The sequence below is a fragment of the Brachypodium distachyon genome, chromosome 2 (genome assembly GCF_000005505.3).
Source record: "Brachypodium distachyon strain Bd21 chromosome 2, Brachypodium_distachyon_v3.0, whole genome shotgun sequence".
Taxonomy (NCBI): Eukaryota; Viridiplantae; Streptophyta; class Magnoliopsida; order Poales; family Poaceae; genus Brachypodium; species Brachypodium distachyon.
In genome coordinates, this window is record NC_016132.3 from 24833516 (window position 1) to 24861198 (window position 27683).

At 48.3% G+C, this 27683-nt stretch overlaps 6 protein-coding genes across 9 annotated transcripts; 5 read left to right on the top strand and 1 right to left on the bottom strand.

Annotated features, from left to right (window-relative positions):
- The first annotated feature begins 577 nt into the window (after positions 1–577).
- On the top strand, positions 578–1604 carry LOC104583170 (RING-H2 finger protein ATL57). Its single transcript, XM_024459950.1, has one exon. It carries the CDS (start codon positions 608–610, stop codon positions 1589–1591), a length of 984 nt encoding a protein of 327 aa, XP_024315718.1. The 5' UTR covers positions 578–607; the 3' UTR covers positions 1592–1604.
- A 7072-nt stretch (positions 1605–8676) lies between these two features.
- LOC100829085 (E3 ubiquitin-protein ligase ATL41) lies at positions 8677–9928 on the top strand. Its single transcript, XM_024459732.1, has one exon. It carries the CDS (start codon positions 8898–8900, stop codon positions 9795–9797), a length of 900 nt encoding a protein of 299 aa, XP_024315500.1. The 5' UTR covers positions 8677–8897; the 3' UTR covers positions 9798–9928.
- Positions 9929–13567: 3639 nt separating this feature from the next.
- Positions 13568–14829, top strand: LOC104582674 (E3 ubiquitin-protein ligase ATL9). The gene has a single exon (XM_010233125.3). It carries the CDS (start codon positions 13976–13978, stop codon positions 14627–14629), a length of 654 nt encoding a protein of 217 aa, XP_010231427.1. The 5' UTR covers positions 13568–13975; the 3' UTR covers positions 14630–14829.
- Positions 14830–15393: 564 nt separating this feature from the next.
- LOC100829385 (RING-H2 finger protein ATL32) lies at positions 15394–16661 on the bottom strand. Its single transcript, XM_003566231.4, has one exon. It carries the CDS (start codon positions 16358–16360, stop codon positions 15923–15925), a length of 438 nt encoding a protein of 145 aa, XP_003566279.1. The 5' UTR covers positions 16361–16661; the 3' UTR covers positions 15394–15922.
- Positions 16662–19932: 3271 nt separating this feature from the next.
- On the top strand, positions 19933–22145 carry LOC100830510 (E3 ubiquitin-protein ligase Os06g0535400). Of its 4 annotated transcripts, none has more exons than XM_010233128.3 (2): positions 19933–20081; positions 21118–22145. In XM_010233128.3, exon 2 carries the CDS (start codon positions 21201–21203, stop codon positions 21930–21932), a length of 732 nt encoding a protein of 243 aa, XP_010231430.1. In that variant the 5' UTR covers positions 19933–20081; positions 21118–21200; the 3' UTR covers positions 21933–22145. The 4 variants fall into 4 exon arrangements, with proteins under 4 accessions (XP_010231430.1, XP_003568521.1, XP_010231429.1 ...); XM_003568473.4 differs by having other exon boundaries at positions 19935–20081; positions 21034–22145; XM_010233127.3 differs by having other exon boundaries at positions 19944–20108.
- A 2526-nt stretch (positions 22146–24671) lies between these two features.
- LOC100829692 (RING-H2 finger protein ATL39) lies at positions 24672–25163 on the top strand. Its single transcript, XM_003566232.4, has one exon. It carries the CDS (start codon positions 24672–24674, stop codon positions 25161–25163), a length of 492 nt encoding a protein of 163 aa, XP_003566280.3.
- Positions 25164–27683: the final 2520 nt, after the last annotated feature.

Below are 27683 nucleotides of genomic sequence, written 5' to 3' on the forward strand. Positions count from 1 at the left end.
TAGAAATCGAAACCGCTATGAGAAGAGCAGATTTGGGCCGCCCCAACACAGGAGGAGGTGAGGCGCGCCTCAAGAGCCCGGCATTTCCAACGCTTCAGACAAACCGCGGACCATCGCTGCCCGGGGCCGTCGCCCCGGTGTCCTGAACCCAACTACGCCCCGCACGGCGGACCACCTTCACCCCCTTCCGATGCCGCCGCCTCGACTTCCTACTCCGCCATAGCTTGCGAAAGCAAAATCCACGCCCAGCCCGCCAGATCCACTGCCCGTAAAACCATGGCCACTTTCCGGGATCTCCGTCCCGGCATCCACCGCGACAGCCGGCGTGCCGACATAGTTTCATATCGACATTCTAGATAATATAGTGCACATGGCGTTTAGAGTTTTTTATTTTATTTTGCGGGTACATGGCCCTTAGAGTTGAAAGGGCCACAAAATAGCAATCATCTAGAATCAGAGTTGAAAGGGGTATGAAATATATAATCATAATACAAATTCGTATCATTTAAAATAGATGTTTCAGATGCGTATCCAGTTATCCACGACCAACTCTTTCGTTAGTTTAAAGAAAGTCAGGAATCATCAAGAATCAAAATACCACGTTCCTATGCGTGTCTGCCTGGTTTATCCGCTTATCCTAACACAAAAAACACATGCATCACACTGGTTACAGCGACCTCAACAAACAAATAAAATGCAACAGACTTTGCAAACTCGGTCCTCCTGCAGGCAGTACAGGAGTGAGGCAAGCACCTCTCAGAAAACAAAACAAAAAAGAGTGAGGCAAGCAATGCCAGGCAGCTCGGCGTCCACGACGCTGCAGTACACGGGCATCGGCGTCTTCGTGGCCATCGTCCTCCTCGGCCTCATCTACTTCAGCCGTTCCATCAGAGCCGGCGTCCTGGCGCGCAGGAATGACGCCGCCACCGGGCAAGGCGTGGGGACCGCGAGCCCAGAGCAGCAGCTAGTCCTCGGCCTCGCTCCCGAGGACGTCGCCCTGCTGCCAACGTTCACGTACCACGCTATTTCACCCGCCGACCGCTGGCACGGCGGCGGTGACAAGGCCAAGGCCAAAGCGGCCGACCGCTGTGCGGTGTGCCTCGACGAGCTCCGAGAGGGCGCGCTGGTGCGCATGCTGTCGTCGTGCAAGCACTTCTTCCACGCGAGCTGCGTCGACGTGTGGCTCCTGTCGCACGCGTCGTGCCCCGTGTGCCGAGCGAGCCCGGCCCCGGCACTGGCACCGGAGGGAGTCCATCTGGGCGTGGCGCCCCTGTCGCCGCCGCCCACGCAGCTGCGCCGGTGCGGGGCGTCGTCCAAGGGAGGCGACACGTCACGGATGAATAATTATGGGGCATCGAGGTCGTCATCTCCGGTAATCAGGTCCCTGGCGCACTCGGAGCTTTTGATCTACACGACAGATGTGAATTCGGTAATGTCGCCGTCCGCGACTTGGCCGAGGACGCCGGACATTGAAATTTCACGGTCCAAGTCGCTTTCTACGGTGATGACATCCGGCAGACATTTAGATAACCAAAAGGCCAAAACCATACTGTATTTTTTTTCCCTAAAAGAACCTACTGTAAATATATAACGGGAATTATAACGAGCACACGTCCGCTCGTTAGTCAAACCGCGCGACGCCCGCATGCTCCAAATTACTCCATATATCTATGCCTATCTAAAAAATGCTCTTTACCATCGTATGTCAAATTTTCCATAAAAATTTTGGCCACTCAGATTGCATGTACATTAGGCCTCTTTGGCCAGCTAGCTCATTACCTGCACCGAATCTATCTATATATATCCCATAAAATTTGTGGACTCCTAGAATTGCATGTATATTAGGTCTATTAAACCGGCTGGTCCATTACCTGCACTGAATCTATCTATATCTATATCTATACTAATGTAAAAAATACGGACCGTTTCACCTTTTTTCCTCCCTTTTTTCGTCAAGCCCCTGAGACCCACCTCGTCCGCCCGCATGCAAACCACTCGTTCGTCCGCTCCAGACGGCCGAGCTCACCTCTCCTGAGACCCTTCCTAATCCAACAAAAATACTTCCCCTGACGCAGCGGAGAAAACACAATTAAAAACCCAAAGATATCTCTTCATACATTCGACCTTACTCTTCTGCTTTGGTGATGCTCATTATCTGTAGGTGCAATGGCAGATTGATCCTGCGATGTAGCATATGGTCCAGCATGTGGTGCCTCCTTCCATCCGAGAGTCGGTGGCTCTGGCATGCAGGCTCCATCTTGTCATACACCGTTTAATTCTAGAGAAAACAGGGGAACAGCCTCGTTCTCTTAGCCCTCATCCCCGCCGTGTTGATCTGAGCCACTCTGACTCAGTTCGCATCCCATTGGTTTCTTTCGGACTGAGCTCGTCTCTGACTAGGTTAAATCCTCACATAGTAACACTAAGATAGGCAGAGCTGAGAGGCTCTTAGGAGTTCAAGTAACTAGCCGGGGAGCCACCTCCGGCAACCTGTAAACACCCTTAAATCAATGAAATCCAAGCACAAAAGCAGGACGTAGGTTATTACACCTCCGGATGGCCCGAACCTGGGTAAACTCCTCAGTGTCACACTTCGTGTCTTCGGCATGTCGGCGATCACTCGAGAGCCCCTACGACAACGCGCGCTAAAACGGTTCAGCCGTGATTATGGGGGATGATTGAGAAGGGGAAAAGGAAGAGAAGGGCCATGGGATACGGTTCAGAGTATCTGGACGGGTCACGGGCCGAGGAGGCATCGTCGAGGGCGGAGATTGCAGTGGCCGACGCGTGTGTGTGCTACTTTTGGCACGAGGAGGAAGACGGGCACGGGCACTCGTCCGGGCATGGGCTGGGCGCTCTCGGGGAAGCTGACCCAAGAGAGAGAACGGGTGTGGCCTAAGGGGAAAAAAAAGAAAAAAAAAGAGGAAAAAAAAGACCTAAAAGTGGCTTGCCTCGGCCGTGGCAACACACGGGCATTCTGCTAGTAAAACCAAAAGTCGAAAACTATAAAGTGTTTCTTTTGGAACAAGAATTCCGCTAACACGGTAGGCTCGTACAGTCAAAACTACCAATTTTGCATTTTGTGGGAGTACTTTTTCTTTTGAGGTAAATGCACTCGTGGTACTACTATTATATAGCCGGTGTAGTTTGGCTCTAAAATTATGTAATTGCACACTTAGGTCCTAATTTTGTTTTAAGTGGCCCACACTAGGTCCTAATTAGCTGGTTCCGAGCCATTTGACCTCACTACGATAAAGTCAAGTTGACCCGGTATACGTCGGAAGCGGGGGTGTAAGACCCCGGGACCGGAATTATGCAATTTAGCCCCAAATTGCTAACCTTTGCATAATTCAAGCCTCAAGTTCTTAACCTAGGATAAACACTTCAATACATACATGCATTCATGTGCTCATCGCAGGGTTTTGCAACATGAATATCATTACCAAAACTCTACAGAAGAGAGTAATTACAAAGGCTCATACAAGGAGCAGAATAACAATTATTACAAACAGAGGACACATGTACCAACATTACATCATTACATCAGCGGAAGTCGAATTATGCCTGAGTACGGACAAGAATACAGCATGGCCTGCAGAGGCTGGAAGCTGGAAGGAAGCCCGCCACGAGTCTCAGAACCCTGATCTGGATCTCCTGGCTAAACATCGAATCCAACGTCGTGCTCCACGAAGAAGCTAGCGTCTCACCTGCTCTAATGGAACCTCTGAAGAAAACAACGTTGCAAAGCAACTGAGTACAAAGTACTCGCAAGACTTACGGGAGAACTAAACTAATTATGCAACAACTCTCAAAGGAGGGATAAATATGGTGGGATTATGCGGCAGCAACAATATCTAGAAAGACACTCTAATAACAACGTCTAATGAGAGATGAGAAGCGTCTACAAGGTGTAAGGTGATTAACCTATTTACTAAACACCAAACAACACAATCCTCATATCACCCCCTCAACACCCTATGAGGAAGCAATTCGTCCATCACCGCGGACACTCACACTTAAGCAATTTTAAGCATATCCATGATTAAGGCTAATTACTACTCAAGTTTTTGAAATTAAGTTGGTTAAGATCTCTATGATCAAGTAATAACCAACCAAGTCGTCCATCACCGCAGACACGGCTTTCCGAAGAATTATCCCTGCAGGACGCACCAATTTACCCGTACACATTCGACCAACCCACAAATACCAAGCGTGCTCACACTCAAATGTGCGCTGGCTGGATTGAGCGACACGACGTTTCCAAATTCCACAACTAATCCAGGGGACCACCGAACTGAGTATATCCGAAACGAGAGCCCAGCTGAAGCGTCGTACGGACTCAAGAGTTGCGAGGACAGCTGGTAGCAGTTCAGAACCCGCAAGATGACCACTCCAGACTAGTGCCGCAATCCTATATGAATGCAAAGTCACCAACAGGTCTCCACAAATCTCTGTGTGCATGCAATGCAAATGCCAAATGGAACGGCCGAACTATGTGGCCCTGGAAGAGCTGAGGATCAAGTATTAAGTCGAGTGGGAAGCCATATCTTCTCCCACGAGCGGTTAGCACGATGTTTCTTGGATCAGCGAAAACGAGATCTCAGTCCTTAGTCGGTTCGAATGGAACAAATCACCAATGCGTTAGAGCACGGCCTCCCATCGTTGCCTTGTTACAGTTAAATATCATATCACAGTTTTAAGAATTGCAATTAAAACATAAAGTAACATGTGGATGTAGCAATTGTGTAACCCCAAAGTAAGGACACTAGACTCGCAACCTAAGCAAGACTTCTAATGACCAAGTAGGGCAACAAGCAAACATCTGACATGGTATTAGGACAAGTAACAAGACATAGGGCAATAAGTAGAGCTGACTAACAAGCTATGCAATCTTAAAGGCATCGTGACAAGACTGAAATCATAACTCAATGCAAGATTAAGAGAGAGGCAATAGGTATAATCAACATGGTCAAGGAATGGTTGCTTGCCTGGAGTACTCAATTGCCCGAAATTGAGCAAGAATCCTAGAAGAACACAAGCGTAGTCGTTGTCGTAGGAATCGAAGACTAGCGAGAAAGAAGAAAATACACCACATAAAAAAAAAGTATAAGCATACAAGATGCACAAGGTAATTGATATGTGCAATCAAAGAATGATGCGTGACATATAAGGATGATGCATGTCATATTAGGGATTCCGAAAGTAAATCCGATATATAATTTACCAAGTTAAATGGAATCCAAAAATACTACACATAACATCTATACAACTCCATATGCAAGGAATAGAGTTTAATGGATTAAGTACACTCAAAATTATAGTTATATTATCATGCATGAGAATGACATGGATAGATGCAACACATGCTTTAACAAGAACAACACAAAACAAACAACTCAATCGGAGTGGCACACGCCGGTGGCAACGACGTACCTGCAACTAATATTATCGATACAATCAATACAATCACGGGCATCTCATACAACACATACAACACATGAATGTCATCGATCGCAACCTACGGGTCTACGCCGAAGAACGGTGGCTTCACGGGACGGTCGCTCGTTATACCTTGGACACGTGCGGCATCGCGATGTAGAAGAAGTAGTCGACGTAGACGATGTAGTCATACGAGGTAGTCATACACGTAGTCGTGTAGCCGATGTAGCCATTCATTTGTCATGGTTGTAGCCGTTCATGGCTCCGGCTCCGATGTTCTTTGGTCTTCGGGGCACGGCAAAACATATGCGGAGCAACGGCAACATGCTGTGAGCAGTAGCACCAACGGTAGCACACAGCAACGAGCACACGGATGCGCTGACCAGCACGGCCCACACGTCAGGACTTAGCAACTTCAGTAAAACAGAAAAGAGACCAAAAGGAGGAAAAGGGCACGGGCCTGCTGGACTCGGGCTTGGAGACGGGCCGAGCTGGAGAGGGCCGAGCGGGGCCTGGCGAGCAGCAAGCGGCAGCCGGAGGCGAGGCGAGCGGCGAGGCGCAGGCGCGGGTGGAGCAGAAGCAGTGGCGACCGGCGAGGAGGCGGACGGCGTGGGAAAACCGAGGGGCGCGCCGGCGGCAAGCAGGCGAGGGAGCTCAACGGCGCGGGGAGCGAGGGCGGGCGCCGGAGAGGAAGCAGACGAGGGGGCGACGCCGGCGAGGTGGGCGGAGCAGGTCGACGGCGAGGAGCAGCAGGCGAAGGACGGCGCTGAGGAGCGGCGACGAGCAGCGTCCGAGAGAGGCCGTCAAGGTGCAGGTGGAGAACGGCAAGGGGAGGCGGAGCTCCGGCAGCAGGGGGCGCACGTGGGGGTGGTCGCCAGCGTAGGGAGCAGCAGGACGCGAGGCGGCCCCGGGGACGAGGTGGCTTGGCGCGCTCGGTAGGAGGAGGAGCTCGGGCGAGCGTGGCTAGGTGGGGGCGCTCGTGGGGCTCGCGGGCGAGCAGCAGGGAGCCACGGGAGAGAGGGAGCTCGGGAGAGAGGAGAGCTCGGGGGAAGCTTGGCCATGGAGGAGATCGAGCCAGGGGAACGGGAGCAAGAGGCAGAGGAGAAAGGGGATCGGGGGAGGAAGAAACTAGGGTTTAGCTATTGGACTGGCTAACAAACAACTCCACACGAATTTAATTAATTTTGAGTTTGAAATAAAATACGAAGAGAGAGCGTGTAGGCTTGACTAGATCCGGAATTAATTTGTCAAACCAAAATTAAAATTTTTATAAAATAATTTTAGGCTTTCGCGAACATGCGAAAACGTAATCACATTAAAAGACAGCTCCATGCAAAGGAATTTGATTTCAATGAGACATGATGCTAATGACATGGCAAGATGTTAATGATGATATGAGCATGACATGATGATGAAAATAATTAAATTACAAAACAGTTCAAAAGTTTAAAAGGAAAAGAGTTGCTCTCGGGCTGTTAAGGGGGCACATTCAAAACAAATTCATTTCAATTTCAAAGGAATTTCATTCATAAACTTGAATATGATAAGTTTACGAATGAAACTCCTTTGAAATTGAAATGAAACTGCTATTGAATTAGAATGTGAGAAGTTTATGAATGAAATTCTTTGAAATTAAATGAAATTTCTTTTGAATGTACCCCCGCCGACGTGTACCAGGTCAACCTGCCATGTACGCGCAACCTGCCACGTATGCGGGCAAACAGGTTAGAACCAGATTAGGACCTCTCGTGCGCCACTTAAAATAAAATTAGGATCTACATGTGCAATTTCACAATTTTATGACTAACTGACACCGACTCAATAATAGTAGGACATCGGGTGCATTTACATGACGCATTGTTTTTGTCCCCAAAACCGCGGACTCCAAATTTCTTGGGTGTTACTCAACGGGTTGCGAGTTTTTGTTGAGTGTTCTTGTGTCCTTTTGCGTTGTGAGGGCTAGCCTTAGGCGTGGGTTGTTGCTTGAGATAGGGTACCGTTGTTTTCTTGTTTGGGAGTAGTTCGCATGCGGCTCTTATGAGTTTGAGTAGTTCTCTTTTAAAAAACTGCTCGTTGGTGTATGGTTTTCAGTCCGGTTTTCCTTATAAATGGGACCAATTCTTTTCTTTTTAATGAAATGCAGGAACTCCCTGTCTGTTTCAAAAAAAAAAGATTTCTGGGGTTGGCCCATGACGCATTGGGTCTCCGTTGCCCAATTCCTAACCTTTAATTAGGCCAACCTAACAGGCCTATTACTCTTGATTTCTTTGGACGGCCCATGACACATTGGGTCTCATTTGCCCAATTCCCATCCCTGATTCCCCACCCGAAACTGCCTTCATCCATGAAATGAACGTGTCGGCTCTTTGCTCTTTCCCCTCCTCTGTTTTGGCATGCAACGACTTCAACGGTTAAACCTGCTGCAGGTCTGCAGGCTCAGCTGGCTCCTGATGCTCTTGTGCAAAACCTTGAAGGGCTCAACGGTGGTCTCGGCGCTCAATACAAGCTTTAGCCAAACTGCAGTGCAAGATCTGGTCATCCCTAGTTATGATGTTGTGGTGGCACTATCGAAGGAACGAAATCACATAACTTTCAGCTCCAAGCTAGGCGAGCTCGATGGCCGCAGATTGTATGATCTTCGTGCTTGGCGCAAGTAAGAGTCCTAGGAGAGCAGTGGACAGCTGCTAGTTAGTCCTTTCATTGTGTGGTGAAAAAACAACACCTTAAAAAGGCACCGCTATAATTCTTATCTCCTGTGTCCTGGACTTTGTTCCTCGATGAATGAAACCAGCGTGGCTATGTTTCATCGGAAAAAATGGTCACTGTTCTCGTATCTGAAAGACAATGCAAATTGCTTCGATTCCATATTGCTGGAAATTAAAACCCTTTTGCTTTCAGCTCATTTTGCACCCAACTAATAGTTCGCTGCCAACTTGACCTCAAACCTGTTCTCAAAAAATTAAATAAAATACTTGACCTCAAACCTATCCGCACATCATCCAACAGCGTCAGACACCAAACAATTCACAGCAATCGGTGTCGTACGCCAGTCATGCCCGAACCGCTGCACCAGATCAGCGTTGAATAGTGTGATGTCAAGCATACTAATTAGTCGAATAAAAAAGTGATAAATGAAAGAAAACTAGTAGTGCCTGCTCAACCCTACACCATGTCCACACCACGTTCCAGAGCAGAAACAATAAAAGGGGTGTTGCAGCAACAGCAGATTCCAAAAACCATTTAGCAGCCCCAATCAGAGTGCAGCTAGCGGCCCAACTGAAAATCTAGCATGATGAGTGCGGCGCACATTCGCTTTCATTCATCCTTGCTTCCTTTAAGTCCCATCCGACGTCAACCACAGCTCCATCCACTGTTCCACAACATCCATTTGTGTCCTAGTCCTAGAAACCTTCCTCGTAGCAAGTCGTCCGACTCCAAGAGGTCCCTAAACCACATCCATGTCGTCGAGCACCGGGTCAACGCCGGACACTAGTTCGATCGACGCGCCGGCCGCAGCCACGGCCGGAACAACAACAAGCTCCAACCTCACGGTGCTGTACATCATCATCGCCGTCCGCTACGGCCTGTCGGTCCTGCGCGAGTGGCGCGAGCGGAACGGGAACGGCACCGGCGCGCTTCTCGGCTCCGACGACCTCGGGCTTAGCATGGACGACATCACCGCTCTCCCCACCTTCACCTACAGGTCGCGAGCGCCGATGACGCCTAGCAGATGCGGTGGCGGCGGCAAGAGCAAGGGGAGGGAGGCGGCAGCGGTGGAGTGCGTGGTGTGCCTGCAGGAGCTTGCGGACGGCGACGTGGTGCGCGTGCTACCGGCGTGCAAGCACTTCTTCCACGGCGGCTGCATCGACGTCTGGCTGCGCACGCGCTCGTCGTGCCCGGTGTGCCGGGCGTACCCGGAGCCAGAGGCCGGCGCGCGGCTGGGCGAGCTCTCGCCGCCGCTGCCGCAGCTGCGACGCTGCGGCGTGTCGCCCGAGCGGCATCCTACGTCGTCGGCGTCGAGGATCCTGGCGGAAATCTTGGCACGGTCGCCGTTGAGGATCGGGAGCTCTTCTTCGGCTGCGAGCGGGACGAAGGAGGAGGTGATCCTGTCCAGGTCGGCATCACCAATGCCAACGGCGACTACAAGTGATTACATTCTGTCAAGATCTCCGTCGCAGGCGCCACTCGCTCATTCGGCGTCGTCTGAGACGCTGGAAATTCTGGTGGTCCGGTCGAAACCGCCGTCACCGATACGGTTTGGGCGTCAGTCGACGACGAGGTGCGTTGGCGTATTGGAGCGCACGGATGTGATTAGGTCGGCCTCGGCGTCCCCGGCAATGTCTAGAGCACAATGGTGACTTTGCAGTCAAAAGTGCTGTCACCACACTAAGGTACGTGCAGCGGAACAGAGGCAACAAAATGTTACATGGCCTGCACTGTTGATTGAGTGATTGTGCAGTAAATAGATGAATGGCACATTTTGAACATTGCTACGAGGTGCAATTTGGACCTTTGGCATCCAATTATTCGAGATCCGTTTGGTGGCATTGCAAAGAGTCTAAACATTTAGTGTCAGGTATATTGTTTTCAAAATGCATGACCAGAGTGCCTAGCTTTAAAGCTGTATTCTTTCTTCTCACCATGACGAAAGTGAGAGATACGCGATGCCTTCTTTTCTTTGTTGCATTTGCTTTGTGCCATTTACTTTTCGGCCACGTTAGAAGCTGTTCTAGTTGGCAGATCAACCCATCCTCTTGTACTTTCCTATTCCTGGTATAGTAGTATTAACAACTATTAACAGCACAGCTTTGTTTGGTTAAAGTTCAGTCGATTCGTGTAAAAGTCATCCGACACGTCTTTGCCACCAAGCGTGGACACTCTTTAAGGGCGCAGGGTATAGTTTGTCCACACTTCTTCGCAACCACACGTATAGCAACAAGCCAACAACACAGCTCCCTATTCTCAAAGTTTTACTCACAACAACTCCCAAAAAAAAAGTTCTACTCACAACATGCTACAATCCTTGCTGGCAAAGTGGCAAATTAGCCGCCGGCCAATAGATTATCCAGATACTATGCATGGCGCTCGTGTTGCAGTAGATAATGAAAAGAAAAAAGTCCGTTTCCAACCCTGTACTTGTAGACGACGTTCAAGATGAATCCTGACTTCTTAATTCATGGACTTTGACCTTTTCAATCCTGATCAATTCTGACCATGAAGCTGTTTGGCACGCTAGGAAAAGTATGATCCCGGTCGGGATTTCTACTTTAAATCTTGATCTTTTAGGGAAAGTCTGAATTGAACCCTAACCTCCATTTGGCGGACTAATGGCACCTGCAGGAGTAGCGTCGCATGTGGGAAGCGGGGGCGGCGGAGCTTTGACAAGCCATCGATTTTTTTTTTGATTTTTTTTTCCTAATCCCCATCAATGTAAGGTGTGTGGCGTGACCGCCACTGATGACGCGCCCCATCAGTAACGGGTGGCCTGTCTGTCACTGATTTGCACCTCATCACGGGCATGCAGGTTGCGGCGGGTGAGACGCCCACTACTGATGTCATTTTACGCTCGTTACTAATGATCCATTATGTAGTAGTGACGTAGACGCAAACAGACTTTTCTTGAATGAAAAACATGAAAAAAAAAGACATCCCACGAGAAAGCAATTTATCCCATCGCGCCAACAACGTTTTTCATTATGGTTCAAAACCTAATCTAACTTTTCTCTCGATCCCTTCTTTCTTCCACCTCGCACCGTCGTCCATGGCACCCTGTCACACTTCAATCTTTCCAGCTGTTCAGTACGTGGCGCAGTTCAGGCTCCTCGTCAGCAGCATGGAGGGATCTGTACGATTGTACTAGAATTCTGCTTTTACACCGCGGGTCGGGTTCTGGACGCTGTAGCCGGTGGTCGTGCGACCGTGCGAATGATCTACCTGGTGGCGGCTACTGGGAGCTGCCGCAGAGCAACCGCGACTTCTGGGTAACTAAGAGCATCTTGAACAATGAAGTAAAATAGGGCTTGTGCCTAAAAATCCGTATTTTAGGGCACGAGTAGCAAAAAATGTTTCTCCAACAGATGATCTAAACATACCATGTCCCAATAATTTTGGGTCATGCCCGAAAAAATCATCCCAAGTGATGTAAATATAGGACATGCATAGGGCTGCCCTATCCCTTCCTTCCCTTTGTCCTCCTCGCGCGCCAAGGCCAACTGCGCCTGAAAATTCCTTCCCGCCTCCTTCCTCGATCCCGACCGCCGCCTTCCTTTCTCCTCCCCGACCAACGCCGGTGACCAGAAGAGGGGCCCTCTCCGCCCCTCCGCACCGCCTGTGCCCCACTCCTCCACCAATTCGTCGAATGACGACGACCTCCCGCGGCCGCCTCCTCCGACGCGCACGGGCGCGTCCGCTTCTGCCGCTCCCGACGCGCCGAGCTGCTTCTGCTGCCCGCACCGCTACAGGTGCGGCTGGGAGGGCAGCCGGCAGCGGTGCCCTGCTTCTTGGCGCTCTCCTCAAAGGCGTGCTCGTTGGGTTCTGAGATGATTTGGGATTTGGGGAGGAAGAAGACAGAGGAAGAAGAGAAAGGAAAAGAAGAGTTGTGTCTCTGACCGGTGGACTCCACGTGTCATTGTGAATTTTTGCCAGATGTAGTGCCCTTTACATCATCTTGATTTTTGCTAGTGATCTATTTTACATCATCTCGAATGGTTTTCCTATTGTAGGGCACGAAAAACTGCAAAAGTGGTGCCCCGTCCTAAATTTTCAGTGCCCTATTATACATCATCTGTTGGAGATGGGCTAACTGAGTACCATTAGTAGAACACGCTCGAATGGTTGCTGGTCATCGGATCTTGAAAATTTGCAGTTCGGGTTGCCAATTCGGCATTCACGAAATAAAAAGCTTATGGATCTTCATTCTGCACACCGGGGATATGCTCTCTTTTTCGAAAATTTTACCATAAACTCTGAATTTATTCTCTATTGGTTTGATGAACAAAAATATAAGGTCCTATAAAATTACGCTTTTGGTACCGAGAAGTCGCATGTTTTTTAGTTACAGATCAATCCCCGTGATAGCATAGAGGAGCTGGAGGAGTTTGGATGACCCTCAGTTAATCCGACGGGACTGATACGTCAACTATGATTTAAGGCTTTTTGATTAAAAAAAATGACCGACTGAGAAATAGCCACAACTTCAAAATAATAATATCATATGCAATCTTAATCAGTTTTGTTACTTCTACATTCAGGTATTCTTCCTATTTTGATGTATGGTTATTTCTCTCACATTCTTTTGATGTGTAAGGTTATATGTAAATCTAAAAAATTCAGTGATGATAGCGGTAAGTCATACTCGGATTGTGTCACTTGTTTTGTGCATCACTATTTTCTATATATTTTGCTATAAAGAACATGCCCAATTAGTCCATACTAGCCGCTGCACACGCAACGACGAGACGGTATCCTTCGTCAGCTAGAAGCTTGTAATGGGCAATCCCCTAAAAGAGTACAATGGGTTCTTAAGTTCTCAATTGGACCCCCACTTTTGAATTACTCACTCTGATCCTGAATTGTTGTCGAAATATTACATATATCTAAACACTTTTTAAGAATAAGTACATTCATATTTGGGCAATTTGAGTCAAGAATTTAGTATCAGAGGGAGTAATTACAAGTCGAGGCACCCTTCCGTGCTACTCCCTCCGAAGCTAAATTGTTGTCGTTGTTTTACTTCTTTTAATGTAATAATAGTAATGTTTGAACATGGTCATTTATATATATTATCATGTTTGTGGTCGTAGTACCAAAAATCAACATATTTTTGGACATTCCATGGATATCCCGTTGGGCCGAAATATGTCTCGGCGTGACCGTTTTTGTGTTTGGTACTCTTTTTTCCTTTCAAATCAGGCCACCCCATTTTCCATTTCACTGAAACAAAAACAAAACAGTCTCGAGCTTACAGCAGGAAGAAAAGCAGAAGGGAAAGGGTAGCGGATTCCAGCATCAACAGAAACCCACCGTGATACAGCCGGCTCGGCCATACCACTATGGGGCGAAAACATGTTGACATTGAAAGAAAACTACGCCCTATTTAGCTCAATTTGCTACCGTAGCACAGGCACAGGCAGAGTTAGGCCAGACACGTTTTGTCATGTTATATTTGGTGAGAATAGCTCCCAGAAACATTTGACAGAGGAAGATTTTGATCTTAAGAGGAAGTTTACCTTTCCATTCAAAGATACTCTGACCGAAAGAAATCTTTTTTTACCTACGATTGCAAATATGTGAGGCTCTGAGAAATGCATGCGCCATCATCGGTGGTGGGCTCGTGGCGCCTTCAGGTGTAGGAGCACGCTTCTGGACGACCAGGGATGGGTGCCGGGTGAGATATGTACATATGTGTTTTGGTAAATCTTGAACGAGTCAAGTTGCAGATGCTAAGGCTTTGAGAGATGGTGCTCTGAAAAATTGTACTCTGTACTGAAACAGAGGGCAAGCTAGTAGCTAGGTAGCGCCGAACACGATCATATAGATGCTGAACCTGTACCCGAGGCTGGCGCTTGCAGCGAGCGGCACGTTCTCGGTGGACGAGGACGAGCCCCAGATCTGCTACGGCATCATGGTGGCATTCGTCTCCCTGCTGCTCTTCTGCGTCCTCGTCGCCGTCGTCAGCGTGGCCAGGGCTTGCTCCATCACTGGCCTCATCGTCCTCTTGTTCGGGCTCGTCGGCTGGTTCGGCCCCAGGGGCGGCGCTGCCGCTGTTGCTGCCGCACGTAGAAATGGCACGCGGCAGCGGCAGCAGCAGCCTAGCGTCGCCTCTGCCGCGCCCGCGCCAACGGCGGTGCGGCTGGCGCACCGGTGCACGTGCGGGATGACGGACGCGGCCATCGGCACCCTGCCGACGTTCGCGTACGAGGCCACGGGCGACGAAGGAGCGCGCCAGAGCTGCCTGCTCTGCGCGGTGTGCCTCGAGGACGTGCAGGCCGGCCAGACGGTCCGGGAGCTGCCGCCGTGCAGGCACCTGTTCCACGTGGACTGCATCGACCTGTGGCTGCAGACGCACCGGACGTGCCCGCTCTGCCGCTGCGAGCTCCCGCTCCCGCCGCCACGGAAGGCCACCTCAAAAGCAGCTGCCGCTGGCACAGAGACAGAGTCTTCAACCAACGCGTCGTTACCACCGGTGTGAACGTGATCCTTCACGTTACAACTGATTCTGATGGCACTCCTTTCGGTGACGTAAATTAAGAAGAAACGAGAGATGATGGATAGCTGGCCGGATTTAGGGATTAGCATGTTCATGCCATATGTTACTACACTACGTGAAATTCATTTGGGGGAATATATCATCAATAAGACAATGAAGAGATTTCGTTTGGCGGTGGTCAATCTGGTGTTTGGAATTTAGCAGGCGCAAAGGGGATAAGCTTGAAGAAGCGGAGTGGCACTGATCGCTGTCAGACTTCCGAGATAACCTAACAATCTATCCGATAGAGACATGTACCAAAATCGTACGGAGGCCCGTGTCTCGCACGCTTGAAATTGCCTAACAGGGAATGCGTGTTGGGGAATCACGGAAGGCTGGCGCAGCGTACCCACGTCAAGGGCGTGATAGGGGTGGTGTCGCTCCACACTTGCACTCGCAACAACCTGCTACCGTAGTTGTCCGCGTCTCGCTGAGCAGATTCAGCTTTTAGCCCGGGTGGCTTCATATTACGGTCGATAGGTTATTTCAAAAACATGTTGATGAGCTTGACGAGGAACAATGTCCATGTGTAATAACACAATAACATGCATAAAGTCATTGATTCAACGGAAAAGAATTTTTTTTTCTATCTTTTAATCGTATAACTGTTGGTTGATATCGATGTATTTCTCCTAGTTCCTATTTTCAGGATGAGAAGACGCGACCCAGCTTTCCTCCAATGGGACGCTTATTTGTTCATCCTCACCTTGGTAAAAGATAAGTTCACGTGTTTGTCTACACCTGTCTCTGAGTTGTACTTTCGGTCACATTTTACAAATTTCAAAGTCAATATTCAGAATGTATATGTACACATAAAAAACAAAATCAGATTTGAGATCCAACTACCAAAAGACCACGAGAAGCCATTTTTGGGGACGACGGTAGCGTCCTCGGTTCTGACGATTCTCAGCAGCCGTGCCGTCACCAACTATACCGGCGGCAGCGGCGGCGCCATCATCTTACCGTTCTTCCACGGTGTTGAAGTATAAGTGGATTACCTAGCCCATTCCATCAGATCGGTCTTTTGGTTGCGTTGGCTAGCGCATGAAGCTTTTCATGGTATCAGAGCCAAGAGGTCTCGAGTTCAAGCCCAGTTAACGCAATTAAATTGCAACCCACTTTCGGTCCACGTTTAGACCTGCGGGAGCCACACGTGAGGGGGGAGTGTTGAAGTATAAGTGAATTGCTTAACCCCTTCTATTAGATTTGGTTGCGTTGGGCAGCGCATGAAGCTCTTCACGCGGGTCGAGGCGACGTTGCATGCGAGTGCAGCCACATGTCGACGCACCCGACATGGAACGTGTGTGCGCATACCGGCAGCCGCCGCACCGTCTCCCCTCTGCGCAGAGTCCCCAAGCACACCGCGCACTGGACCTGGCCGCCGTCGCCGACACCGGCATCGTACGCAAACGCCGGAATCGCCGCTATGCCAGCCTCCGACAGGCCGCCCCGGTCCACGGTAGATGACCCGGCTGGTTCTGGCCGTGCGCAGAAGCGGGCGGTGCAGGAGAAGAGGACCATGAGCGCGCAGTAGAGCGCCAGCGCGATCCACACGTACTTGACGAACGCGGAGAGGATGACGAGGACCAGGAGCCCAGGGTACAACGCGAGGAGGAGCACGCTGCTCTGCCCGGCATCCGAGACACCGCTCCCTTGCCACGCGTAGTCCGGCATAATATGGTTGGTTTCAAGGTTTCGTATACTAATTTCGTGTGCAATTCTTGTTCGTGTTTTGTGAGTAGTGAGCGATGTTGTCTGCCATCGGTCGGCTACGGATTTGTAAGGTTGGAAACTGGGAATTAATCTTCTGGAAGAAATGGATATAGTGCTTAATTCCGTTGACAACGCAGGCAGCTGCAACTAAGGTAGGGCGGATTTGGGTTAGGTTCATTGAGCAAGCAAGGTCGCCCTTGCTACTTAGAATTTTATACTTATTATGGTCTCTGTAATGATCCAGTGCCAATTACGGCCGATGTTTCTTACACCAGGAAGACGTACTTCGTGGATAAAACGACGAAACACGGCGTGTTTTCTTTGATCTCATCCTAGAACGACTGGCTTTGCATCCAGTGGCGGACCCAGAATAAATTTGAAGGTGTGGCGAGTTTACACAGCAAGAAAATCTTGTGCGATATTACTATGCAAAAGCCTATTGAAATACTGGAAATATATTAATGTGAAAGTACCGGCACTCAAAATACCTAAACAACAAATATATATTACTTTGAAGGTACTGAAGCTCAAAATTCCTCAACGGATGAAAATAACATGAACATGGACTTCACAATATATAATCTACTTCCTCCGATCCATAATAATTGTTGTGTTTCAGATTTGGAATTAACTTAGTACATAGTTGTACTAAATCTGAGATACTTATTATGGATTGGAGTGAGTATATTGCCAACAATTCCTTCGGAATTGCATCTAAAATTGAATTTCCAGTTTTATTAGTTGATGTTGCAAATCGTTCGCTTCACAAATGAGCTATCACTTCTCTTGAAAAGAAAGGACCGGAATATTGTTGAAGCCATGTCTTTGGTTACAGAGGGGTCTAGGGTTTCTGCAATTCTACGCTTTGAGTTCTAAAGTTTCAAATTCTATTTTTTAATATACCTCATGATGTTTCGTGATTCTTCTTTGACGGCATCTTGGTGAAGGGAAACCTGCTGCAATATGTGTTCTCCTCGCTGGTCTCCTCCTGCCTCCGTAGCGCCTAACGGCGTGACTGCCCACCCGCCGGTGTCGGCAACCCGGCGTGCTGCTGTGCCGCCCTGAGCCCCTGACGTGGTGGCGCGCTCTTTGCTTCTCCCTCCCGTGCTTGCGCGTGATGTTGCGCCCCGGCGGTAGGTCGAAGACGGGAGACTGGAGGATCGACGTAGGAGACCAAACGAAGTCGAATAGACGTAATCCTGGAAATCAGGTACGCTCGGCGGCCTGGACAATCGATTAGTTACGCGATCGGATCGAGACGAGGGAGGGACAGAGTTGATGTTGAGGCTTGGGCTGAGACCAGTGGGCTTGTGGGCCAGAAATTAGATGTGGCGGCGGCCGCACCATGCCGTATCGGTGTGATCCGCCCCTTTTTGCATCCCGTCACATATTGTATTTAGCCTGACGGGCCTTATACTATTATCAGCGCCGAGCCACCGCAGATGCCTGACGGGTCAAACTAGTCAATATACGGTATTGATTTCTTAGCTCCTGCGATCCATTGCAACCAAGTCGCCAAAGGCTCGTCAAGGATAAGGCAAAGGATGAAAACATTACTCGTTTAACATACAGAATAATCAATCTTTTGATATCCTACATTGTGTGAGGTCAGCTGAGATAGACAACCGTATTCTATGTGGAGAAATTTTCTTTCACGTTTTAATGCTGATAAACAAGATCGACCAACTTGAACTATAACTTGATAGTTTTCATCCTTTTTTATTTGATATTCTTTGATTGTGTTTATGCATATTAAAGAGTAGTATGAACTACCGAAATTTTTAGTTTTTACTTTCTAGTTTTTTTAGCTTTAATCGGATATTCAGAATTTATAAAAAGAAAAATTACTTTCTCTTTTATTTTTATTTTTTTGAAAAGGAGGTTGAACTCCCCCACCTCTGCATCAAAATGATGCACATAACCACATTTTATTAATTTATTAGCAAGCCTGACAAAAAAAATACATCGATCAAACAAACTAAACCACCAAACTATGCCTACAAGCGTGATAAAGGGGGTGACCATACCAGGCCGTATTCCCTGACCGCATATCACCGCCTAGCATCCAAAACCGGAGGCCACACTGGGCGCAACAGGTCCAACGAATTCTCAGCGTGTGTCCTCCTCTCACGCTTTAGAATCTGCTGCCACCGTCTTCCGCTAACCCATCTTCAGGATAGCAATCGAAGTATTACAACTTGCAAGGCCTGGCATCCATGACGCAAGCCATAGCCACCGACCAGCCGGCAATAGCCCACCGACCCCCTCACCCGCAGATCTAGCATTCCCTCGACGGCGCCCTCAAGGGAGCAACGATGCCATTAGCTCCGCAGCCACTCAGTCCGAGGACTTTGGGTTTTCACCCAGGAACTTGGTTCGGGGGTGGTGAGAAAGTACCTCGACAATGCCTCAGGGAAAGGGAAAGACGTCTACGAACATCATCGTCGTCGTGACCGGACAAGCCGGCCAATGGTTTCCCCCCATACCAACACCATGTCTCCGGAGCTGCTGATACAACGACCGTAGATGCGAGAGTAGCCATCACCACCAAGGTGCCATGGGGAGGCCGTCACTTGGGGAGGACAACGTGAGGGGGCCTCATGGCTTCTAGTGCCTCACGGATCCGCGCGGACTGCCTCCGGATCCTCATGGACACAGGGCCTGGTCATGCCGCCATGGCCGCGGTCGCCTCACAGACCTCGTCACCGTCGCCAGGGGCCGCCACGGGCGAGACCGCTGCCTAGGGATGGCCGACCGTGCCGCCGATGCAGTAAACGCTGAAGCCGAACGAGTAGGAGCTGCCGCCGCCGTCGCCGTGCGGGCTTTGCTCGGCGGCTCGTGTCGACGGCGGCAAGGGAGGGTGGAGTTGCGGCGCTCTAGGGTTTCAGGGGGTTGGGGTGATTTTTTTTTTACCCGAGCTAGCCCCTTTCCTTTTATTTCCACTTGTCTAGGCCGCAGCCTACCTTTTCTCTCTTCCTTGGCGAAAAATACAGGTCCATCCAGCATTACTCTCTTCCAGCCGCCCTGGCCCGCTTATCATTCTCTATCTACTTTTCTTCATGGGCCGCATCTCTTTGCCATCTCCTATTCTCCTGGCCGATCACGTCCCCCCCCCCCCACCCCCCCCCCACCCCCCCCCCCCCCCAGCCCAGCCCAGCCTGAGCACCCTTTGTGATGCACACGAGTTTTAGAAGGAATTCCTATGTCATCTAAATATGCTACTTCCTCCGACGGAAATTACTTGTCACCGATTTAATACATAATTTATGTGACAAGTAATTCCGGCCAGAGAGTAATTAAATTTTGCAGAGTGTCAAAACCCTAGCAAATCTTTGTGGGCGGGCGGGACATGGCTGGTGAGAGTTAGAAAACCAAAACAAGGCATATTCTGTTCCATCACTGCACCATACAGGGTCCCCATGCCATCGCTTTCGTTTGTTCGTGCAAAAAGAAATCATGGTCACCACTTATCCACCCCTGATGCTTCACGGCCATCCGCCATTCGTTTGTGTATAAAAGAGAAACAACGCGACGAGCCAGTGCAAAGCATGCTGCTTCGCGCGCCCCGACAAATGCTAATACAACACGACCTCACGACCTCTTGGGCACTTGGCCGCATTGCTTGACAGGGTAGCACTGACAGCGACGCCCGGGAATCGTCATTATCCGTTCCGGCCGTGAGGTAAAACCTCGTGTTTTTGGTGACTTGGTGAGTACGTAGCTTAGACCACTCATCCTTTATGATTGCACGGCAACCAAAATAAAACCTGCACGTACTCCCGAAGAAGAAAGAGGGTTTGGCATTGAGATGATAATCCATTCAATCTGTTTTAAACTATTTTTTTTTGGCTAACCAACTTATTTCTGTTATTATGTGTATTTTTAATAGCAGATCATAAAATAATCTGCTATTATTTTTTTAGAAGATTTCAGAGTGCACACATCAGAGCAGATGTGAGTTTTAGTACTCCCTCCATTCCAAAATATACCTCATATGAATTTGTGCACTTGTATCAAGACAGCTCTCATTTCTAATGCCTAACCACTCATATTAGATTAATAATAAATGGATGTGAGTATTATTGGCCGGTTGTGGGTACCAAGAGAAAAATGAGATGTATTATGAAATTTTCTAAAAAAAATCTATATACGTTGTATTTTGGAATGGAGGGAGTACTGACTTTGATTTATCATACTCCCTCCATTTCACAAAGAATGGCACGCACGCATTTCAAGATTTGGGTTTGACCAATAATTAGACTAATAATTTAAGACTTATGTGTTACAAAAATTATATCATTGGATTCGTATTTCCAAAACCTTTCCAATGATATAAAATTTGTAACATATAATTTACATACAATTGGTCAAAGTTTGATCTCGAAAAGCGTGGGCGCCATTCTAGTAAGTGCCACTGATTAAATACAAAGTTGTATTAATAGTTTATTTTTGCTTTTTTACAAATCACCTTTATTTATATAGCCCAATCACCGAGAGGAACGAAATTATTAATATTAAAATGGAGACTTGTCTGCCAATCCATTAAAGTCGATAATCACCATCATTGCGTGGAAGCTAACGACTGATTGTTTGTTGTCCATTCAATTAATTTTTCTTGGCTTGTGTTCCCAAAGGGAAAAAAGAGGCGAGCTTGCAGAGGGGATAAACTCCAAGGAATATCCCTCTCAATCCCACTGTTCTTCCATGGATTCTTCCAGGTGAGAACTAAGGAAAGGAATCGCATCCCTCCCGCGCATCTCGCGTGTGTGATGCACGCAGCCTCGCCTGCGGCGCGGCGGCGATGGATTTTCCGTGGCTGGACCTGCCCTTCACCTTCCTGACGCTGCTCCTCGCGACCCGGCTCGCCTACGACTACTACGGCGTCGTCGCCGCGACCTTCGCCGGCAGCTTCTCCCTCCAGATCTTCCTCTTCTACTGCTTCGCCCGCTGGTACCGCCACACCATGGACGCGCGCGCCGACCTGCAGGCCCCATCGACGTCGTCGCGGCAGCATGACGACGACGACCCGCCCGTCCTGACGCCTCTGGTGGAGACGACGGCTGCGGCAGGAGCTGGCGCGGCCGCTGCCGCGGGCGCCTTGCTTGCCAACCGGTGCCTGGCCTTCGTGTTCATGGTATTCGTCCCGCTGATCATCGTCGTCTTCGAGCGGAGCCAGGCGGACGTCGTGGCCTACGCGCTCTGCCTGGCCAACATCGTCGTCATGGTCGTCTGGCTCTCGCCGGACTCGGCGAGCAGCTCGATGTCGGCCGCCAAGTCGTTCCTGAGGCTCAGCGACGACGAGGACGACGACAGCGGCAGCGGCGGGGCCGGCGCCGAGGACGACAAGTGCTGCGTCTGCCTCGGCAGCCTGCGGGAAGAGCAGGCGCTCCGGGACCTGCCGCGGTGCGGGCACCGGTTCCACGACAAGTGCATCGGCAAGTGGCTCAAGGGGCACCCGACGTGCCCGGTGTGCCGGGCGTTCGCCGTGCCGCCGCCGGTCGGGTACGCCGACGACTCTGTTAGCCCTGTCTAGCTTTGTTACTGTCCGGCATCCACAGTTTAACCAGAGAAAATCAAACGGTGGTAATGGTTAATAGTTGGGGAATTTCTTGATGATGTGATTTTGTGACGAATTGTTTGTGTCTACCGGAAATGTTAGTTGTACCAAAAAAGTAGTAACCTGTAAAAAGGATTGTCCTCCAAAAAGAAAAATATAGAAATGGTTGCAACTTTTTCTCCCGCTGAAGATTGTGATAACCAAGCCTTGCTTCCTTTTTTACATGAACTCTTCCTTGTTTAGTCCTCAAAAGACAAAGAAAATAGAATGTTGTGGATACAGCATACAGGGCGCTCCGATTTTTACATGATATCATGCAGAACATTACTCAATGCTTTGTTACTTTTTTGGGGAGAAGATCAAACTTTATTGCTCAATGAAACCAACTACATCACATGGAATAAATTAAAGAATGAAAAAACGAACAACAGTTCTTCGACATTGTTCTCTAGCTCCACCTTTGGCATCATGAAATTTCCCTCAAAAGTTCTGTGTTGCTGCATGAGCCGCCCACTCTAAGATGTGAGAACATAAATGTGGGTATCCTAACAATGGGACTTGTTGACCCGAGTAATCAGCGGCCTACCAAAAAACGTGAGTTTGGGCCTGCGCTGCGAGTCCCAAAGCGGAAGGAAACTTGGCAGATTTGCCATACACCTACCTATCCATCTAAGATACGAACACAATTTGTAACCTTGTCTGGCTGTCTATATAAAGACCGGTGAGTGACTCCGGACAAGGTAAGACACATTATAACCTCTATGTTCAGATTAATACAATCAAGGTAAGACGTAGGTCTATAACTCCACACGAGGGGCCGAGTTCCAACCTGGGGAAAAATCTCTCTTGCCGTCTCCTACCTGTGAAAGATCTCTCGCAGCACGTTCCTATCCTCGACTTGAATTACCATCCATGATGGTACCTACTTGACAATACGTTAACAATAAGATCGCTGGATGCATTGTGACCAGGGACCACCGCTTCCAAGACATGTTAAACCACTGCATACTACAAATATTGAGTAAGAAGACCAAGAGCATAGTAGAACCAAATGAGAGAAAGACAAACCAAACACACGTGGCACCACCACCTTCGCTGGATTGGAGCGGTCAATCCATGAGACTTCAATTTCATGCTTCGTGTTGTCAGCATCGTCGAGACATAACCGATAAGGACACACAAAACTAACAAAAACTAACTTGAACTTCACTCTGATCCATATGTTGACCCGTGGGCTATGGTCCCCTGCTTCCCAGAGCCAGATAGGTCACGAGAGGTGAGGGAGTCGGTGGAGAACACAGGAGCAAAGGTGGGGTTCTTCTCTTTCACACCTATGCTTTATTACCTACTCCTGTTGCAAAGTAGTACCCAATATACACTATAACAAAACAATACGCCTTTTTATCTCTGAGCCAAGCCCATCTCCCTCTTCTCTTCTCCCCTTTCGTTTCCCCCCACCCATCTCATGGACAACCACATCTCCCTCTTCTCTTCTCCCCTTTCGTTCGGTGGGTGGTGGCATGGAAAAGCAGGTTGCGAAAGTATGTGGAATTGTCTACAACCAAAGCTGAATTGAATTTATTGCAGCAATAGAGGCAATCAAATAGCTATTGTGGTTGAAACGGCAAGTGTTGTGTTGTCAAACAAAGTACCCACCTGAGTAAGAACACATGTTTTCATTCAAGGTCAAAGCATACTGACGTTCGGTATCAATATCATTGTTTTGCAAGTTGCAATGGGTGCTGATATGTTGACAAACTTGCTAACTATAAGGAAACTCGAAATATGCCACCAACTTGCTAGCATCACTGCAGCAGGTAGTAAGACCCTCCATGATGTTGGGAGAGGGAGTTTGTTGAGACTTCTCTTCCTTCCACATGGAGGCGCGGCTATGGCCCAGCAAAGACGCCACAAGTCCAGTGCTTGTGAACCGTTGATCTTAGTCACATTCAACGGTGAGATTGCTCACCCGTTGAAAACGGGAGAAGAGAGAAAACCTAGCCACCGAGCAATGGGTTGACAAAACAACATTACAACCTATTGGAAGAGAGAAAGAAGAAGAAAAGGCGATTTCAATATCTCTCTAGATTTGGTGGCCTGACATCGGTTGTCTTCAAGTTATTGATTGGAGGCTCACGTGTTTGGATATACTTCAAACTTGGTGAGCTTGTTACTTGCTTTGAGAAATTTGATCTAGTTATCTTGTTTGAGTTTTGTTCAGTGGAACATCAGATTTGAGAGGAGATCCGAATCCAACCATTCTCATTTTCACCTAGATTACTCGTTTAACCCTTGAAATTAACATAAAACTCCACCTCCACTATAACACTTTGTTAATTAAGACCGCATACATTTCTAGTTTGGAGTCATAGACAGCTGACAATCAGCAAAATACTTCTTTTTGTTCGTTTGAACTAGTGTGCAGGTAGTTAATTAACCAAGTCTAACCTTCTACACTATCTAAACTACAAATAAATACTAATGTCATTTTCGTGGCGGTAAACGCTCCTGATGCATGTATACCCCATCCGAAGCTACTACAAGTCAACGCCAAATTGCTGAGAGCTTCGACTAAAAATTGTCGCAGCGGAACGCTAAAAAATGCACAAACTAAGTCACTGCAGACGTAGCATCGATCTACTCATATCCCTCTTCGCATTCTCTACCTACGCTACGGGCGAATCGCTTGAAGCAGAAGCAGCTAGCATCACTGCCATGGCTTCTTTCGGGCCGACGAGTTTGCCAGGTTCAGAGCATCAGCACCACACAAACAAAGCGACGGTGATCTTCAGCTACACCTGCGTCGCTCTCACGAGCACGGCGCTCTTCTCCGTCCTCTTCTTCTTCTGCTACCAAGTCCGCAACCGAGCGCCGGTCGCCGCGGCCGGTGCGGGGACCGGCCCTGGCCAGGGGCCTCGCCGTCGCAGCGTGGACCTCGCCAGGCTGCCGGAGTTCGCATATACCCCGTCCGCGAGGCACAGCGCTAGAGGAGGGAGCAGCGGCGACGGCGCCCAGTGCTCCGTGTGCCTCGGCACGGTGCAGGCAAGCGAGATGGTGCGGCTGCTGCCCTTGTGCAAGCACCTGTACCACGTAGAATGCATCGATATGTGGCTGGCGTCGCATGACACTTGCCCCGTTTGCCGCTCGGAGGTTGAGCCGCCAGGGGACGGAGAGCCCGCAATGACGGCGGAGCAGCTGCCGGTGTAGCGAGCTGACCGGCCGGTCGTGGTAGTGGTTCTCCGGCAAGGTGCATGCTAATTAATTTATGCTTGCTGCTTCCCAAAAAAGAAGAAGATTAGTTTTTACTTTGCAGCTTGTCAACTGTATGTTAGTTCTTCTTATCCGCTAATACAACTTGCAGTTGCAACTTGTAAATAACATTGTACACGAAAGAATTGTTTTTGAGTCCAACAGATGCTTCAAGATCACAACTTATGTAGTACAGTACATTAATGTTATCTGCCCAAGTGTTTGCAAGTTATCGATTAATCAACAGAACACTGATATTTTTATTTCATCTGCTGGTAGTTGTTGTCAGCAGCAGCTCCATTATTCATCATCTGATTGCGTTTGAGTCACCAGATCAATCTTTTACTTCTAGAAGAGAACGTACTAGACCAACCCCCGAGACTGTGCGAGCTACCATTTTTGAAAAATGCGTTATCATTCATTATATGAACCTTATGAAATAAGTTTACTGCCATACAATTTTAAAATAATCAACCATACATTCACATACACATTTGAATATTTTTTGCACTGGTAAAGATTGGGCTCTTTAAAGCCACAACCCCCACCAATCGCACACCATTGCATGCCTCAACTATCTTCCACCGTCATAAGCACCTTCCTCTTCCTCAACAAGTAGAAGCATCAGGTACTCTTGTTGTACTTGCTGTGCTTGTCTTCCTCATCGTCGTTCATCGACCTACGTGATGTCTCCATGATGCACTCCTTGGCTCCTTGCAGTGGCCTGATCTTTCGATGAGAAGAATAACTACGATTTGGGTGGGGTAGACTCTCACAACCCGACTACGTCATGCACAAGTCGATGCACCTTAACAATCTCTGAACCAACTCCCTGTAGTTATTGACTGAACCGATGGCTCCGTCAACCTAAACACGAAAAGTTAATATCCCTACTAGCAATCGAGAACAAGCAAGAATCACGATAAGGCAATATGAAATTGCAAATATAGATGAAATACAATAGTTTCAAGGAGACTAGTAAAAAGGTGGGGTTCCGATAGCGGTTCTTCCCTAGGTCGATTTGGCACTACCGTGAATCTCGAAGTTGCAACAATGGCTAATTTATCTAAACAAAACCCAACCAGCCCAGGGGTGGTGGCTGCGAGAGTTCACATAATAGTAGTATAGATCATTACCATAAGGTATGCATGTATCGGTATGCCCACCGTAGTACCCACGCCTAATATGGAGTGGGAGGTGGAAGAAAGCTAGGATTTCTTGATCATAAGATGGGCTAGGTTGTTACATGGACTTGGGCCCATACGAAGTGAAAGTGGTAGTCCAAGCATCTCTTCTCTTCCCACAACTTAAGTGACTGCAGCTTCTCGTATTCTCGTTGTAGTTGTTGCACCGTTTCCTTTCGTATGCGTGCCGTCATCCTCGAAGTTTGACTCACTCCAATCACTTGTGTCATGGCTTGGTCCTTCATTCGTAATCAACATAAGAGCATCTGATTTAGGCATCATCATATTCTCATTTAGATTATTCATAGCACCAAGAAACAAAAGTATCTGATAATTGAGTTGGCAGGCACGAGCTCTCGTAACTGGTCCATGTATCTCCGATTCTTGAGGTGTATGTGCTGTATTGGCTATGGTTGTATCATTGGTTAGGATGTCCTCATCACTCCATGATATTACCGACATCACGTGTTTTGTACATTTCATTATGTTGTTCGATCTTGTAGATAACGTTATGCAATATGTACCATTTTGTGTGAAATGTGTCTGATCGTGTATGCAATATAATGTGTCTAATATGCAATGTAGTGTGTTCTATCATTTATGTAAAGCAATTAAATTCATATTGGTGCAATGTTTTTGTACGATTTAAATTCCTGTTTTTTTTAAGGAGACTGTAAGGGAAACCATTACAGTATGAATAAGAACCAAAATTTGCACTTGTGAGGACTTCAACCCATGTGGTGGGATGTAAATCCACTCACGCAACCAAGTAACCTAGGCCCACTTCCTTAATTTCAGTTGGTTTACATAATCGCCGTTGAAGTTGGGCGAAAACAAACGTTAGCGGTGACTAGACTAATTGTTTTACTGCGGACAGCATGTCATAGAACGGGGCTGAGACCACGTAGCATGTTGAAGAGCATGGACTGGTCGGACACCTGAACTCCGATGCCGCATAGGCCATTGACGAGGACCTTGATGCGCGAGCAGTAGTCCAAGACAGAGAAATCACCCTGCTGGAGACTGCGGAACTCTTCCTCCATGTAGACGGTCTGGGTCATCATATTTTCCAGAATGAGGCTACAGGACTTCAACTAGTGGCGGACCCAGGAACGAATAAAAGAGGGGGCTAACTTATGATACACTAAAATTTTTGCTAGACGATAATAAAATTATACTCTGGTTAATCAACGGACCACACACTTCAACGTCTCTACAGCAATAAAAGATAATCTAAGGACATGAAAGTGCACTCCTTTTAGATAAATATTCCCTTCGTTCAAAATTGGTGTCA